The sequence below is a fragment of the Pelodiscus sinensis genome, chromosome 14 (genome assembly GCF_052426305.1).
Source record: "Pelodiscus sinensis isolate ZL-2025 chromosome 14, ASM5242630v1, whole genome shotgun sequence".
Taxonomy (NCBI): Eukaryota; Metazoa; Chordata; order Testudines; family Trionychidae; genus Pelodiscus; species Pelodiscus sinensis.
In genome coordinates, this window is record NC_143065.1 from 3,020,576 (window position 1) to 3,035,286 (window position 14,711).

At 42.1% G+C, this 14,711-nt stretch overlaps 1 protein-coding gene across 5 annotated transcripts in view; it reads right to left on the minus strand.

The window, feature by feature from the left end:
- The window catches only part of OTUD7A (OTU deubiquitinase 7A), a 227,748-nt gene that overhangs the window by 59,743 nt on the left and 153,294 nt on the right, over window positions 1-14,711 (minus strand). For all 5 annotated transcript variants that reach the window (XM_089781887.1, XM_075897706.2, XM_075897700.2 and 2 more), the window contains one exon: window positions 8,631-8,849. In XM_089781887.1, the coding sequence (XP_089638013.1) occupies window positions 8,631-8,849 (219 nt within the window). The remainder of the gene's footprint in view (window positions 1-8,630; window positions 8,850-14,711) is intronic.

A 14,711-nucleotide genomic window follows, 5' to 3' on the forward strand; every position in this document is an offset into this window, starting at 1 on the left:
CAATGGGGACGGGACATACAGAGAAACATCAGAGGATGAACATACACGCATGTGCATCTGTTTATGTGAGAAGTCTTCCACTTGTGTAATCTGAATGCCATGCTGTTAGGGCTCACAGATCTGCCTCCCACCCCCGCCCCATGGCATGCAAGCATTCAGGTCACATAGCATTTGTGGTACCCAGAGTTGCAAGGCAGATGGTGACACAATCCCTCACTGGTCTGGACTGACCCCCAAAATATCACATTCTCCATCATACCCAGAAATATAGACTTCCAGGACCAGTGGTACTTTCAAAAGCACTTTTCAAATGTCCCCTCGGGTGACTTGTGTGTCTAACTCACTTAGGCACTTTTGAAAATCCCATCCGTAATATATTAACACTATAACACTTCCCTTCTTACTTTTCCCATTCTCTGCTTTGAGCTCTGCATTCTTGTCTGACACCTTTTAAATCAGAATTTTGAAGTACTCTCTCTGTCTCCTTGTAAACCAAAGGTGGGGAACCTAAGGCCCTTGGGCCAGATGCAGCTCCTGGCTTGCCTGGATCTGGCCCCCAAGGTTCAGTGTTCTCCTCAGCATTGGGGAGTCTGCACTAGCACTCCAGCCCTCCCCCTGCGGCAACACCGCAGGGCTGGATCACACAGAATCTACTAGGCTGGGCTCCCCTAGGCTCTGGTGCATGAGGGGAATGTGGGGAGTGTCTTTCTCAGGGTACGTCTAGACTACTGGGTTTTGTCGACAGAAGTTTTGTTGACGGTATCTGTCGACAAAACGTCTGTCGACAAAGAGCGTCCAGACACATTGAGTTCTGTCGACAAAGCAAGCTGCTTTGTCGACAGAACCCTGTAGTCTAGACGCAACCCTATAGGCAATAACAACTTCTGTCGACAGAACTCTGTCGACAGAAGGTGTTATGCCTCGTAAAATGAGGTATACCAGCATCGACAAAACTGCTGAGTTCTGTCGACGTTATGTCGACAGAACTCAGCGGTAGTGTAGACGCTGGTATAGTTTTGTCGACAAAAGTCCACTTTTGTCGACAAAACTCAGTAGTCTAGACACACCCTCAGTCAGAAGGACGCTTCTCTCCCAATCCGAAAAAGGTTTCTCACCCCAATGTAAGCAATATCATTCCATACACCTTCTCTGGTGGCCCGATCCTGTTCCCCCCAAAGGGCCATCAAACTAGGCCCTCTGGTAGTGAAATACAAGAGAGATTATGTTGCTAGATACATTACTGAAACAATTAAATATCTGTGAAAAAGAAAGAAAGAAAGAAAGAAAGAAAGAAAGAAAGAAAGAAAGAAAGAAAGAAAGAAAGAAAGAAAGAAAGAAAGAAAGAAAGAAAGAAAGAAAGAAAGAAAGAAAGAAAGAAAGAAAGAAAGAAAGAAAGAAAGAAAGAAAGAAAGAAAGAAGCCACCAATGCAGCAGAGAAAGAAAAGGAATGAAAATGGATTTTTTGTATTTCTGGAATAAAAGCCAATGAAAGGTCAGACTTACAGGAAGCACATGGAGCCTACATTTTTTAGTATTATTATTTCTACCAAGAGGAATGTGCCTTTGATCTGCAAGAACATTTTGCCCACTATTCTAAAGGATGCTCTTGTAGCTTTGAGTGAATCTGATGGACGCATACAAGAATATTTAAGAACATAAGAACGGCCATATTGGGTTAGACTAATGGTCCATCTAGCCCAGTATCCTGTCTGCCGACAGTGGCCAATACCGGATGCCCCAGAGGGAGGGATCACAACAGGTAACCCTCACATGACCTGTCACCTACCTCCAGAGAAACAGAGGCTAGGGGCACCATTCCTACCCTTTCTGCCTAATCGTCATTGATGGACCTAACCTCCATGAATCAATCTAGCTCTTTTTTGAACCCTGTTAAAGTTCTAGTCTTCATCAAATCCCCTGGCAAGGAGTTCCACAGGTTGACTGTGCACTGAGAGAAGTCAGTTTGTTTTAAACCTGCTGACAATTTCATTTGGTGACCCCTAGTTCTTATATTGTGGGGATAAGTAAATAATTTTTCCTTATTCCCTTTTTCCACACCAGTCATGATTTTATAGACCTTTATCATAACCCCCCTTAATCTCCTCTTTTGTAAGCTGAAAAGTCCAAGTCTTTTTAATCTCTCTTCATATGGGACCCATTCCAAACCCCTAATCATTTCTGTTGCCCTTTTCTGAACCTTTTCCAATGCCAATGTATCCTTTTTGAGATGAGGTGACCACATCCATATGCATGTGGGCGTCCCATGGTTTTAGAGAGGTTTTATATAGATTTCTTAAATACATTAGCCTTACACATTCTGTAGCAATCCTTAGTATCAAAACCCAAAGAATTCAAGTGGTCAGCAATGACCCTTCTGTGGAATTCAAGAGGCTGGGGGACGGAAGCCCACGTGATACCCTCAGAATGCCAACAATCACAGGGCAATTCCCTGTCGCAAGCCAAGGAGTCAGCAGATGTCAAAAGCAAAAGGCTGACTCTTTGGGCTAGTTCAACACTAGGAGTGACACTACTGTACCACTGTAGTGTGTCTGGTGAAGACATTCTCTGCTGATGAGAGAGCTCTACCCAAGAGACGGTAGCTATGTCAGTGGGAGAAGCTCAGCTACCAATGTAGTGCTTAGGTGGGTGTAACTTATGTTGCTTTGGTGTGACAAATGACCTAAGTGGCACTATGTACAAACTCTTTGTTTTTCCTATATGGAAAAGGGAAATAGAGCAGATTCCTTACTCGGTATTACAAGAGCTCTGATAGAGGAACTTTTCCTAAGCTAATCAAGTAAATGTTCTATTTAGAACAACCTGGGAAAAGAAAAAACTTTACAATTTGAGGCAAGAATGTTACGAGGCAAAACATACACGGTACTTTGTACAGACCTAAAAGAGAACGTCAGCTCTAGATGGATGAAAGGAGTGGACTCAGGATCAAATTCGCTGATTCACAGATTTTAAGGTCAGAAGGGATCATCCAGTCTAACCTCCTGTATAACACACACTCCAGGCCTCCCCTAATTAATTCCTGCTTCAAGTCCAAAAGCTGGGGTTGAATCAGCACATTTTTTACAACAAATATCTAATCTTGATTTACACATTTTCAGTAATGGAAAATCCACCTTAACCCTGCTTCAGTTGTTTCAATGGTTATTTACTTTCCTCTTAAAATGTTGCACCTAAATTTGTCTCGCTTCAGTTTCCAGCCACTGGATCCTGTTAAACATTTGTTTGCAAGACTGAAAAGCAGGCTACCAGCAAATTTCCCCATGTAGGGTTTCATACTCTGTGATCAGACGTATAGATCACTTCTGCTTACATTATGCCTGATTTGGTTTTCAGAAAAACAGTCATTAAAAATAAAGTGCCTAAAGATCACTGTGCTAGCTTGACAATAGTGTTTTCTGCTGTTATATAGGAGGCCTGTGAAAATGGATGGATTATGGAGCTGATGGTGGAAGGAGTCAGTTTACATTGATTTCCCTGCCCTTCCCCTTTAGGTTGGTAATTAGAAATCCACCTGTATTGAGCGAGGGAAGCAGGCTATATAATCATTTCATGCTAATCATTCACATGAAGGACTGAGTGCTGCTACTGACTGGATGCTAACCCTACTCCTCCTCTTCACCTTGTCTTCCGTACTAACTAACAACAAACAGAAAATGCACCAACATACATCCTACAATAAATATACTTTGTATATCAGATGATTGTTTCTCGAGTAGCAAATAGAAATTGTTTTATGGCCCCTCTCTCTCACCGTAGTTGGACAAAGACCATGTGGTAGAGCTGAGGATCTGGCATTCACTTGCAGTAGTTTTCACTGTATTGTATTTCGATGCTATGGATGCAACTTCTAGTTCTGTAAAGTTGTGTGTATTTATTAAACATGCATTATATTAAATTTGAACTGAAGCTTAAAATCATTATAGAACTGATATAGATGTACTTATTTCATGCTTCATTCATCAGATGAATGTGCTTATTAAAATACAGTATGTTATTTACTTTACTTTAAGCATATTTTATCAATTGACTTTCATGGCTGATTTATACGTCCAAACTAGTAATACATTAAGATTAGGGATTTAATTTTTTTTTCACAGCAGCAATGAAATGCTGCATTTCAAGGATTAGACAAGGTTATAGTCAGTGCATGAAAAATATATAAACTTGTTTCTCATGTAAAATGAAAACAAATTTCAACACATATTTTCATGAATTAATTATGGAGAAAGACTACAGTATGGATTTCCCACGAGTATTGGAATCTTAATTGTATGATTATGATTGGAAAATTAATTGTATGCATTCACTGAGAGTTGTGCAGGTGTCGCAGTGCACCAGCAGGTTCATAGTACAGGATTGTGACCCACTAAGTGCCTAGCCTTGCCTTAGGCCCGGATGTATTGTCACAAAATGACTGGCCTGAATTTTTAAAGCTTACTCTGAATGGTTTGTTTTTTCTTGAGGGTCCATTGTTTACTTCTCACCATAGCAACGTGGGAAATAATTACTATTCTGGAACTTAAAAACCTAGGAGGACAATTATGTATTTTGAGCACAATGCAGCTTAAGCTGTCAGGAAACCATATATATTGAATTATGATGCTAAAGGTAACAATTTAATGGAAAAAAAGAGATAATTCTGACAACTTCCATAGTAGAGCAAATTATTTGTTAAACATTTCCCACAGCTACAGAAAAATTCACAACCCCCTTAAAGCCTAGCTAGAAATCAGAGTTTATTCCTGTATTGTATGCCCCTTGTTTTAAGTTAAAACATACAATTTTAATCATCAGTCTAGTCATAATTAATTTCTGTTTTAACTAAAAAAAGAGGTATAAAATAGAGCTGTGGAAAAGAATGAGCCTATTCTAAGATCACTTGTTCTCTTGCAGCCAATACATAGATCAAGGACAACAAACTGAGCCAATATACTGAATGCAACGAGTGAAATGTAACTCTTTCTTTAGTATGGCTGCTATTTTGCACCATATGGAAGCTCCTAATTAGGGTGATCTGATTTCATGGTTGACTAGAACTGGAAAAATAACTTGGAAGAATTATTCACAAATATTTACTTGAACAAAAATTGGACTGGAACTTTACTTTTGTGGTTTGCCCAATCCGTGAGGGATCTAGAGACGTGAAAAAATACAGGTTAAATACTTTTGACCTTCAAAAGCAGTTTTAGTCTGGATTCAGTTTAATTCTTGGTCAACAATTTGATTCAGTTTTTATTCTACTCCATTGTTTGTCCATGTCTATTCTTATTAAGTTTTTATTATAACTGCTCAGGGGCCTGAGATATAAAATTCAGGTCTGGATGTCAACAGTCCTCATCCAAACTTCAACGGTATTCATATTCAGGGTTTTTCACATTACTTGTTCATCTATAATGTGAAATTTAGACCCATGTTTGGGTCAGGATTTTATATACCCTATAGTCATGGGGTATATACATTGGATTTGGGTTTCCAGCTCATTCCATTTCTAGCTAATCTCTCTATATATTTAGAGAGTTTGTGCATCTGTCTGTCTGTGAGTGTATCCATCTGGGAATCTGTTTGTTCAAGAACTCCTCCTAAACGATAACAACTAAGACCACCACATTTGAACCAAGGTCAGGGTTTGGTTGTGCCAGGAAAACGAGATTGTTTTCTATAACATGGAACAGGAGGGAGCTGATTGAAAGAAGAGCTATATGTAGAGTGAGCACTCGGGCAGCAAGGGTGGGGGACAGCCATACTGCAGGGTGACCACAGAGGGCAGATGCCCCAGCAGGAGAGTGGCCAAGTGGGGACGGGGCTTTCCACATGACCAGCTACTGGACTGGGTAAAAGACCTTCTGTCCCAAACAATGCCAGATGTGGGCGGGGGGAGGGGGGAAGAGAGGGAAGCCCACCCATCCACCAGCCATGCCATGACTCCCCGGGACCACCCCTAGGCCAGGCAGCAAAGCCCACCCCCACAAGAAATGCTCCCCTCTCCCCAAGCAGAGGCCAGGCCTGGGAACTGTGGCCTTGCCCTGAATCAGCTTCACGCTTGGGAGGGGGCACTGCTGAACCCTGCCACCCTCCTTCTGTCCCAAACAATGCCGGGTAAGGGCGAAGCCGGAGGCTGGGCCGGCTCCCAGAGTCCCCTCTCCCGGACCAACTGGAGGTTCAGGGTGTATCAGAGGCCAGGCCCAGGCCCGAGTCCGGCCCCCAGTTCCCTGGAGCTCCCCCCCCCCCCGGAGGACCACTGGCTGGGACCCTCGGGGGAGCTGCCTCCAGAGCAGCACCACCCTTGCCACCACAGGTAGCACTGATAAGCTCCCCGCTAGGTCTCCCAGCCCCCTGCTCTGAGTCCCTTGCCCTGAGTCTTGCACCTCTCAGCTCCTGCCTTGAGCCCCCATTTCCTTTCCTCTGCCCTGAGCCTTTCCCCCCACTGAACCCTGTGGGTTTACATGGGGGTGTACTTGAGTCCTCCACCCCCTATCTCGCTCCAGGATCCTCCTCCCACTGCCCTGAGCCCCCTCACCACTCCCACCCCGCCTCACCTCTGCACCCTCACCCCTTACCCTGAGCTCCCATTCCCTGCGCCAACTATGGCACCCCGAATCTCTGCCCTCAGCCTCCCCACACTCAACTCCCTGCCCTGAGTCCAAGTCCTGCCCTCATTCCAATGCCCTCCAACCCCTTCCCTGAGCCCCGAGCCCTTGTAATCCTCATCCTCACTCCTGACCCTCCCCCCTACCCTGTGCCCCACTCCCTGACCTGACTCCAGCCCCCCCACACCCAAACCCCTGCCCTGACTCATGTACCCCACCCTCTTTCCTGAGCTCCCCTCACCCTGTGCTCTGAGCCCCTCACCACTGGCTCACTCCTACACCCCCACTCTCTGTTCTGAACCCCCATCTCTGTTCCCTTCCCTGAGCCCCTGCCCCATCAACACTGAACCTTGTTTCCTGAACCCACCCCCTGCTCTCACTCCAGCACCTGCCACCCCTTGCTCTGAGCCCCCCTACACCCAAAACTCTTCCCTTACCCTCCCAGCCCCCATTCCCTGCTCTGAGCTCCTCACCCAACCCCTTCCTGATACATTTAAATACAGCATGCACATTTTCCTCTTAATTTTCAAAAAGAAAATACTAACCATTACTATAGTTAAGGAACAGAGCAACACTGGGTAAATCTGTTGGTAACTTTATATTAAATGAAAATATAGTGTTTTTAAATAAGTCATTGCAAATAGATCCAGTATTAAGTATGTTGCATTAGGAAAAACATTTACATATTATGCAACATGTGCTGTATCAGCAACAGATAGTGCTGCTCAATGAAGATTTGAGACTTTAAGGCCAAGACTTTATGACATGTAATTTTGCTTGATTTTCAGAAGTACTTTTCTTCTAGCACACGGGTTAGTAGACTCAGTTGGCTCCATATTTTAACAGATGGCTTAATACACAATTTTAAAATGACATGACGCCATGTACACCCCCATGTAAAACCAAGATGCAAGCAACTCATGCACGACAGAATTTTCAGTATAGGTGAGGAAAAAGAAAAACATATTGCGCTGTTACGGATATAATTCTGATACAGTGTTTCTGATAAATTCTTGGGCAAATTCTACTTAACTGACAAAATGTATTTCAAAATTACAAGGTTTTGATGGAAGATTAAGGGAAGGGAAGATAACAGACATAGTTGTGATACTGATGTTCTATTTATGCCAGTGTAGAAGGAGTATGCTGAGTAAGTACCTCTCCTACTGTGGCTAGTGAAGCTATTTATTTAGAAGCTCATTAGAACCTAAAAATGACACAAGGTGATGGGGGAGGAGGGGTTTTTGATGTAAGAGATGCCAGGATCTCCTACAAAGAGCATGGCCTTTGGGCAGGGTGAGGGAAGGGGAGAGGGGGTTGGAGTTTGCAGTTATGTCTACTATCTTTCAAATTATGGTAACCTCCAAATGTCACCAGCAGAGCCAGTAATGAAACTGACTGTCTCTTAACAGGATGTAGCTATTTAACTTCCTGAGAGTCTGTCATTCATTAATATACCATTTATAATGGAATGTTCTTAACCATGTTTTGCTAGCTTTAAATTCACACCCACACTAACATATATCTGTTCACTATTTCATGCTTCATTTTATAGATGGGGAAGCTGAGTCACAAGCAGAGTGCTATAAATGGTCCCAACTCTGGCCCTTTTTTTCCTCCACTCATCTGAAGAAGTGGGTTTTGTGCACAAAAGCTCATGATTCTCTCTATCTATATCTGTTGACTGACAGCATTCAATGAGTTACAATATTTTCTCCCCTTGCCCTCCACTTGATCAGCCTCACTCCCCTGGCTCATCATCCTCTTTCCCCTCCTTCCTCCTCGCCTCTTTTCTACCTCAGTTACCCCTGTTTTATTAAACCAATATGCTGCGAATCACTGCAGAGTCTTAAAGATAGGGAGGCAACTGTGTGTTATATTCCAAACAACACAGTACTTGTTTTTGCTTGCTCACATTTATTTCTGGTGCAGGATGTGCCAGCTGCAGTAACAAAAAGTGTGATCAAAGAACGTTAAACCAAGTGTCAGATCACGCAGCTGCTGCAATCCAGGGCATTCACTCACCTGCTTGTTCCAAAGCGACCATTGTTGCCTGCTCGATTAAGTCCCGTTCTATGAAGCTTCTGAAATCTTCACTATATACGCTGAGATCTGGTAGCTGGAATGTGTATATAGGCATCTCCAAAGGAAACTGTTCATTGTTGCATTCATTTGCTACATGTGATCGAGCAAGAGAGACTATAGCTGAGCTGGCATGAGAAATACCTCTGGAGAGTCGTTTTTCTGTGGAAGACCCCAAGACAGAGCGAGGAAAGTAAGAACATTAGAACAAGACTTATGACTTTATGACCATACTTTCTACATCTTAACAATAGAGTATATGAAGGCAGTGGTACAACTGACATGAGTCCAGAAAGAATGTCTTTCCTATGATGATATTTCATCCACAATGAAATCAATCCCAGCATACCTCCATTTCCTTCATTTGAAGACTTAGTATTTATTATTGTTGTTATTTATTACCATTTTGCTGGCACTGTCAAATATGTGGTTCCTGCCTTGAAGCTGTGCAGATGGAATGTGGCTCTGCAGAACTGGGTTTTGGAGAACTGTGTTCCCACAGATTAATTTGAAGAACTACATTCTAATAGGCAATAGTTATAGCCTGTCACAGTCTATTTCAAACCCCTAAGTTTGGTTAACTTGCTACAAATCAAATGCAATTCATCCCCTAGTCCTTACCTCACATCACTCCAAACATCACACATGCCACATTCCACTTTAATCACAAACATCTACTCAGAAATAAACTCATCATCATTATTCCCATATAAAGACAAGTTGTCTTTGCATGCCCTGATCGTAGGAATAACAGGCTGTTCCCAAATATCACATGCCTGTATTAAGGGAGAACCGTATTTGATAAAAAACCCAAACCCAAACCAAAAAAAAACAAAAAACAAACCCTATGGGACCCTTAGTCCTCTTTTGCTATAAATTCTTACTGAAATGCATTATAGTCAAGTGCAAACTAATGCACACAAAGGAATATTTTAAGTAGTCAAACATGTTGCAAGTGTTGAGAAAGGGACAGATGTTGATGTGACAGAGCAGTGAAAACATCTACTTCACATACTGTGGAAAAGTTGATAAGGCAAACACAATATACAGATCTACAGAGAATGGGTTAGAAAGTAATACTGACAGTATCATAATGCCAGTATTGTAGGTAGGTAACACACCCTCACCAGGAACACTATGTTTAGTTCCAGTAACCTAATCTCCAAAAAGACAGAAATAGAACAAGTCCAAACATGGGCGGAGGGAGGTAGATTAGAGGCATGGAAAAACTTTGGTATGAGAAAATATTGAAAAGATGGAGACAACTGAGAGAGGAAATGAGCAAGAAGGGATCTGACAAAGTTTTAGAAAATGATGAATGGATAAGAGCAGATCAGTATCAAGTACTAATTTAGCTCTCCCAATTCATGCACAAGGAGTTATTTGATAAAAGGCTAATTTAAAACAGAGGCATTCAGCAGACCTAATAGCCATAAAACATCATGGAAACCAAGAGCTTGGTAGCATTAAAATACAAGACTAGACACAGATATATAGATAAGATGTGTGCCACAGTTACCTAAAGTAAAATAACAATTTAGAAGGCTTAAGTTGTGATGCCTTAGCATAAGTCAATGCTAACCGTTTGGCTTTAGGGAAAAACTCCCTAAGGGCAAGTCCACTGTCTGTCCATGTCAGAAGAAACACAGTTGGCAATGGATGTGGTTTACTTAGCTGTAGTTTAATTCATTTAAAATACATGGACAATAAATGGCACAGGGCAGGTTATTCTTGTTTCCTTAATCCTTTCCATATAATACTCACCTTGGTCCCAGCCATCTCATCAAAGAGCTAGAAAGGAGGAGGCATTGGCTCCCTGTTGCAACATTAAAAGGAGTCCCAAACCTTCTACAGCTCCCTTAAGGGATGCTTCATTTTACATCCTTTCCCAGTCCATTTTATCCAATATCCATATCCCTTTCACAATGGGCATCTGCCCTGAAAAGCTGCCAAAAGGAGGTACCAGCAATTGTATTTGACTGTGCAACCCTTAGGTTTACTGGTTATTTCGAAAGAAGGGGTTTCTTTCAAAATAACTGCATCCACACAGCGTTTGTTATTTCGAAATAGGGTATTTCGAAATAGCGGCGGTCCGTGATTATGCAAATGAAGCGTGGGAAATTCAAATCCACGCTTCATTTGCAATTTCGCTGAGCTGCATTTGCATCCCTCTCTCGAATGAGGGTGCAAGTGTAGACATACCCTAAGACATACCACAATTTGCTGGAACATCTTGTTTGTTAGCATATTTAGCAACAAATGCTGAAAGTTAAGTCTAAACTTTCTAAGGCCTGTCTTCGCGTGTAAGCAATCAAAAAACAAATGATAAAAAACAGTCTCATAATAAGAGAAACAGCTTTTAACATTAAAGCCATTACCTGTGAGGGAACTGCCTGGTATATTAAAAATACCTAATGTTCTTTTGACAATACATGTTTAATTAGTTATTCACTGTAGCAATATTAGTCAGTGCCCCCCTTTGTTATCTGATATGTATACATTTGTGAAGATATGTGCCAAAAAACCATTTGTTTGAGATGCGATGAGATACATCTTTGGAGAGTCTAAATTCTTAGACAAAAAATGGATTATGAATTCCAGAAAACAAATTTCCTGAGATACAAAAATCACTACGGATTCCTAAATGAAGTACAGAGTTCAAACTTTATTCCTACTTTGTGCAATGTGAATTAACTATGTAATCAGGGATGTTTACTACAATCAGAATTCCTACTGGGTGATTTGAAGATACATGCATAGACCATCCCCCTGCCAATGCAAGACTTTCTGTTACAACACATTTTAAATGACTTAAGCAAAAACACTTCTATCATTGATTTTGGAAGCCAGTTCTATAATGACGCAGAGCCTTCTGATGGAAAATTTCCTTTGATTTCCAATATAATTTTCCCTTCTTCAGTTTCCACCCATTACTCCTTTGGATAGCCCTTGGACCTGCAATTTCTCTAGTCTGCTTGGTTTTCATGCTTGTCCAAAATTCGTCACCTCAGCATATGCCTCCTGCTACCTTAGCCGTTGTTTTCACAAACTACTACATACAATTTGAAACACAGGACCATGTATTGCATAAGACTGCAATCCTGGAGACACTGAGTGACCTCAAGCAACTTACCCAACCTCTCAGTCTCACTATTCTCTGCAGCAGGAATAGTGATAAATTGGTTACCTATTTATTTCACAGGAGTTTTGTGAAGATTTAGTTAGTTAGTGATTTGGGGCCAGATACTTCGGCACCAAAAAGATGCATGTTGATGCCTAGTGGATTTGTAAAGTGTCTAAGTGAGTTAAGTTCCTAACTCCCATTGACTTTCAGTTAGAGTTGGACATCTAACCTGCTAAGGAGCTATGTAAATCCCATTAGGTGTTATCTATCTGCACCTTCAGATGCCCAAATCTTTGTAAATTTGGTCCTTAGTAATCAGGCCATGACAAGGTACAGTTCAGTAAATAAGAAACATACTCTATTATGCGAGGGCAACTCTGCCTTCTGGCATGCACACACAAATCCTACTGACATAAATACAGTTGTATAGATGTACCTCGCAGCATTTCTACTGCCTTTCATCCTCACAACTCAAATTACTTTGTAGATACAATATGCAGTGCTGCTGCAGCCATTTTGGTACCACTATGGAGACATGGTGGGAGAGGGAATGTCTTTTCTTGGACTAATCTCTACTGGTGAGAGAGAGAAGCTTTCAAGCTTAGACCTAAAGAAGAGCTCAGTGTATCTTCAGTGGCAGATATCAATAGCCTTGAAGAAGAGTTCTGTGTAAATTCGCAAGCTTGTCTCACTCACCAACAGAAGTTGGTCCAATAAATACATGATATTTCACCTCACCCACCTTATCATGCTTCTAGATAGTAGAGAATTAACATTCATAACATCCAAAAGTTTTTTTTATTGTCAAAAGATGGTCAAAGCTTTTCTAATTCTAAAGTCTGAATGACATTCTTCAGCAAGGTTTTTAATGGTGGGGAAAAAGGAAAACAATTCTCATGACATTTTTTTCCCTACCATTTTTAGCCAGCACTATTCATAAATGAATAGCAGATGAAGTATGAATGGATTGTAAATGAAGGAACTGAAGTACAGGGCAGGTTATGTGAATTGCTTTAGGAGCACACTGACTGGTGACAAAGTTACAGGGAGTCCTGGCATCCTGACAGTAACTTTGTCACCACTCAGTGTGTCCCTAAAACAATTCACATAAGCTGCCTCCCCTCTACCTTGTTTGTATCAGCAGGTCACTGCTTACAGCAAAAATGAAATGACCATTCTAGTGTCAAACAAGTGATTTAACAACATCACTTTTTAAATAGTGGCCCAAATCCTCAGGTGTTGCGAAAGTGGCAGTCAGACCTGCCAAAGAGGGGAGCAAAGGGGGCAGTTGCCTTGGGAGGTTGGGAGTGGGGGTGGGGTGGCTGGGTGGCTCTGGGCATTGCCGGGGACTGGCTGACCCAGCCTCATCCCTTCTACTTTAGACTGTCAAAAGTGGCCCTACAATTGCCTCCTTAAATTAGGAGGAGGAGGAGGGATGCTGCCACCCCTCCACACCCCTGCACTTCACAGGGGTTGGGGGGTCATTTGCCTGAGGCAGCAGGGGAAAGAAAATCTCTTGTCCTTCTTTAAGGGTTGCTGCAATGCCCACCTCTTTATGGGCTGGAGGAGATGGGCACTGTTTAATTTGTACCAGGGCTTTTCAGGGCTGAGCCCCAACATCTCTAGGTCTGGCAGCTCATAACCCTGGCACCTGGCTTACTACATCAATTATGAAAGTAAAAAAACCTCATTGAACCCCAGCACCTAACCATTTGAGCTCTGGCTCCTCTTTCATTACAAATGAAGCGTTGGAGTTGAACAGCTGATTGGTTGAACAGAAGGTGCAGTATCCGCCTATTGGCCCCCAGGTACCCAAGCAAGGGCTTGGAAGCATTTCGCCCTGCTCAAACGCTCATTCTGCACTGAAAGCAAATCTCCTCTTCCTTGGAACTAGACGACAGCTGGGTTTTTTGGTCCTTGTTGGGGGTGCATGCTAGGTACTTTTGGGGCTCAGAAGGAATTTTTCTGTCATTGCCAGAATAGACTGGGCAAAGTGGGACTTTTCAGGGTTCTGTTGGTGGCCCAAAGCACCCAGCAGGTAGGTTAGATTGTAAAATCCCATTTGTTGCAACTTGGCAGACAACCAGTGCACTGAGTCATCCAATAAAGGGTCTAGTTCACTGATAAACCAGAACTGGAAGCAGATTAGGAGAAAGTATTTCCTAGAGAAGGTAGGTAATGGGATTGGGGCTTCTATCACCTGGAACAGGGAAAAGAGAACCACGTTTTTCCTTCTCTTTAACCCTTGTATGAAAAGAAGGCAATAGGGTCATAAACCCCCCCCCCCCCCCCCCCCCCCCCCCGCCAAAGAAGGGTAGGGACTAACAGCAGGTCTCCACCAGATGGAATGAATTACAAACAAAGGATAGCCTGTATGGGGCAGCTCACTGTTACTTAAGTCATAGCTTTTTAAAACCACATTCTTGTTCTCTAATCTTTTTTCCTGTGGTATCAGGGACAAATTGTTGAGAAACATCAAAAAAATTATTTTCCTCATCCAACACTCCTCACACATAGGAACGCATCACCACTGTAACCAGATCCTCAACTAACAGGACTCAAGTTTAAATAGCTATCATGACAAGAAAGAAGTTCCTGCCTGGTCGCTAAATACTTTTTTTTGTTTTAAATGTGAGAAGTTGGCATACTAGGGATTAAACTTAAACGTAGGCTCTACTCTTTGCTGAAGTAAATCAGAAGAAACAGGTTACAATAGTCAGAGAGAAAGCTATTTGACTATAAAAAAATAAAACCTAATGCTTAAAACCATGTAGTTGAAACCAACTCCTATAACTAAAAATTGTTCCCTTGTCTTTCTTTTTTCTCTCCTTTGACTGAATTAGTATTTCAAGATTACTGTTTTGTGGGGGTGGAATCAAGAGAATAAGAAAATACCATGA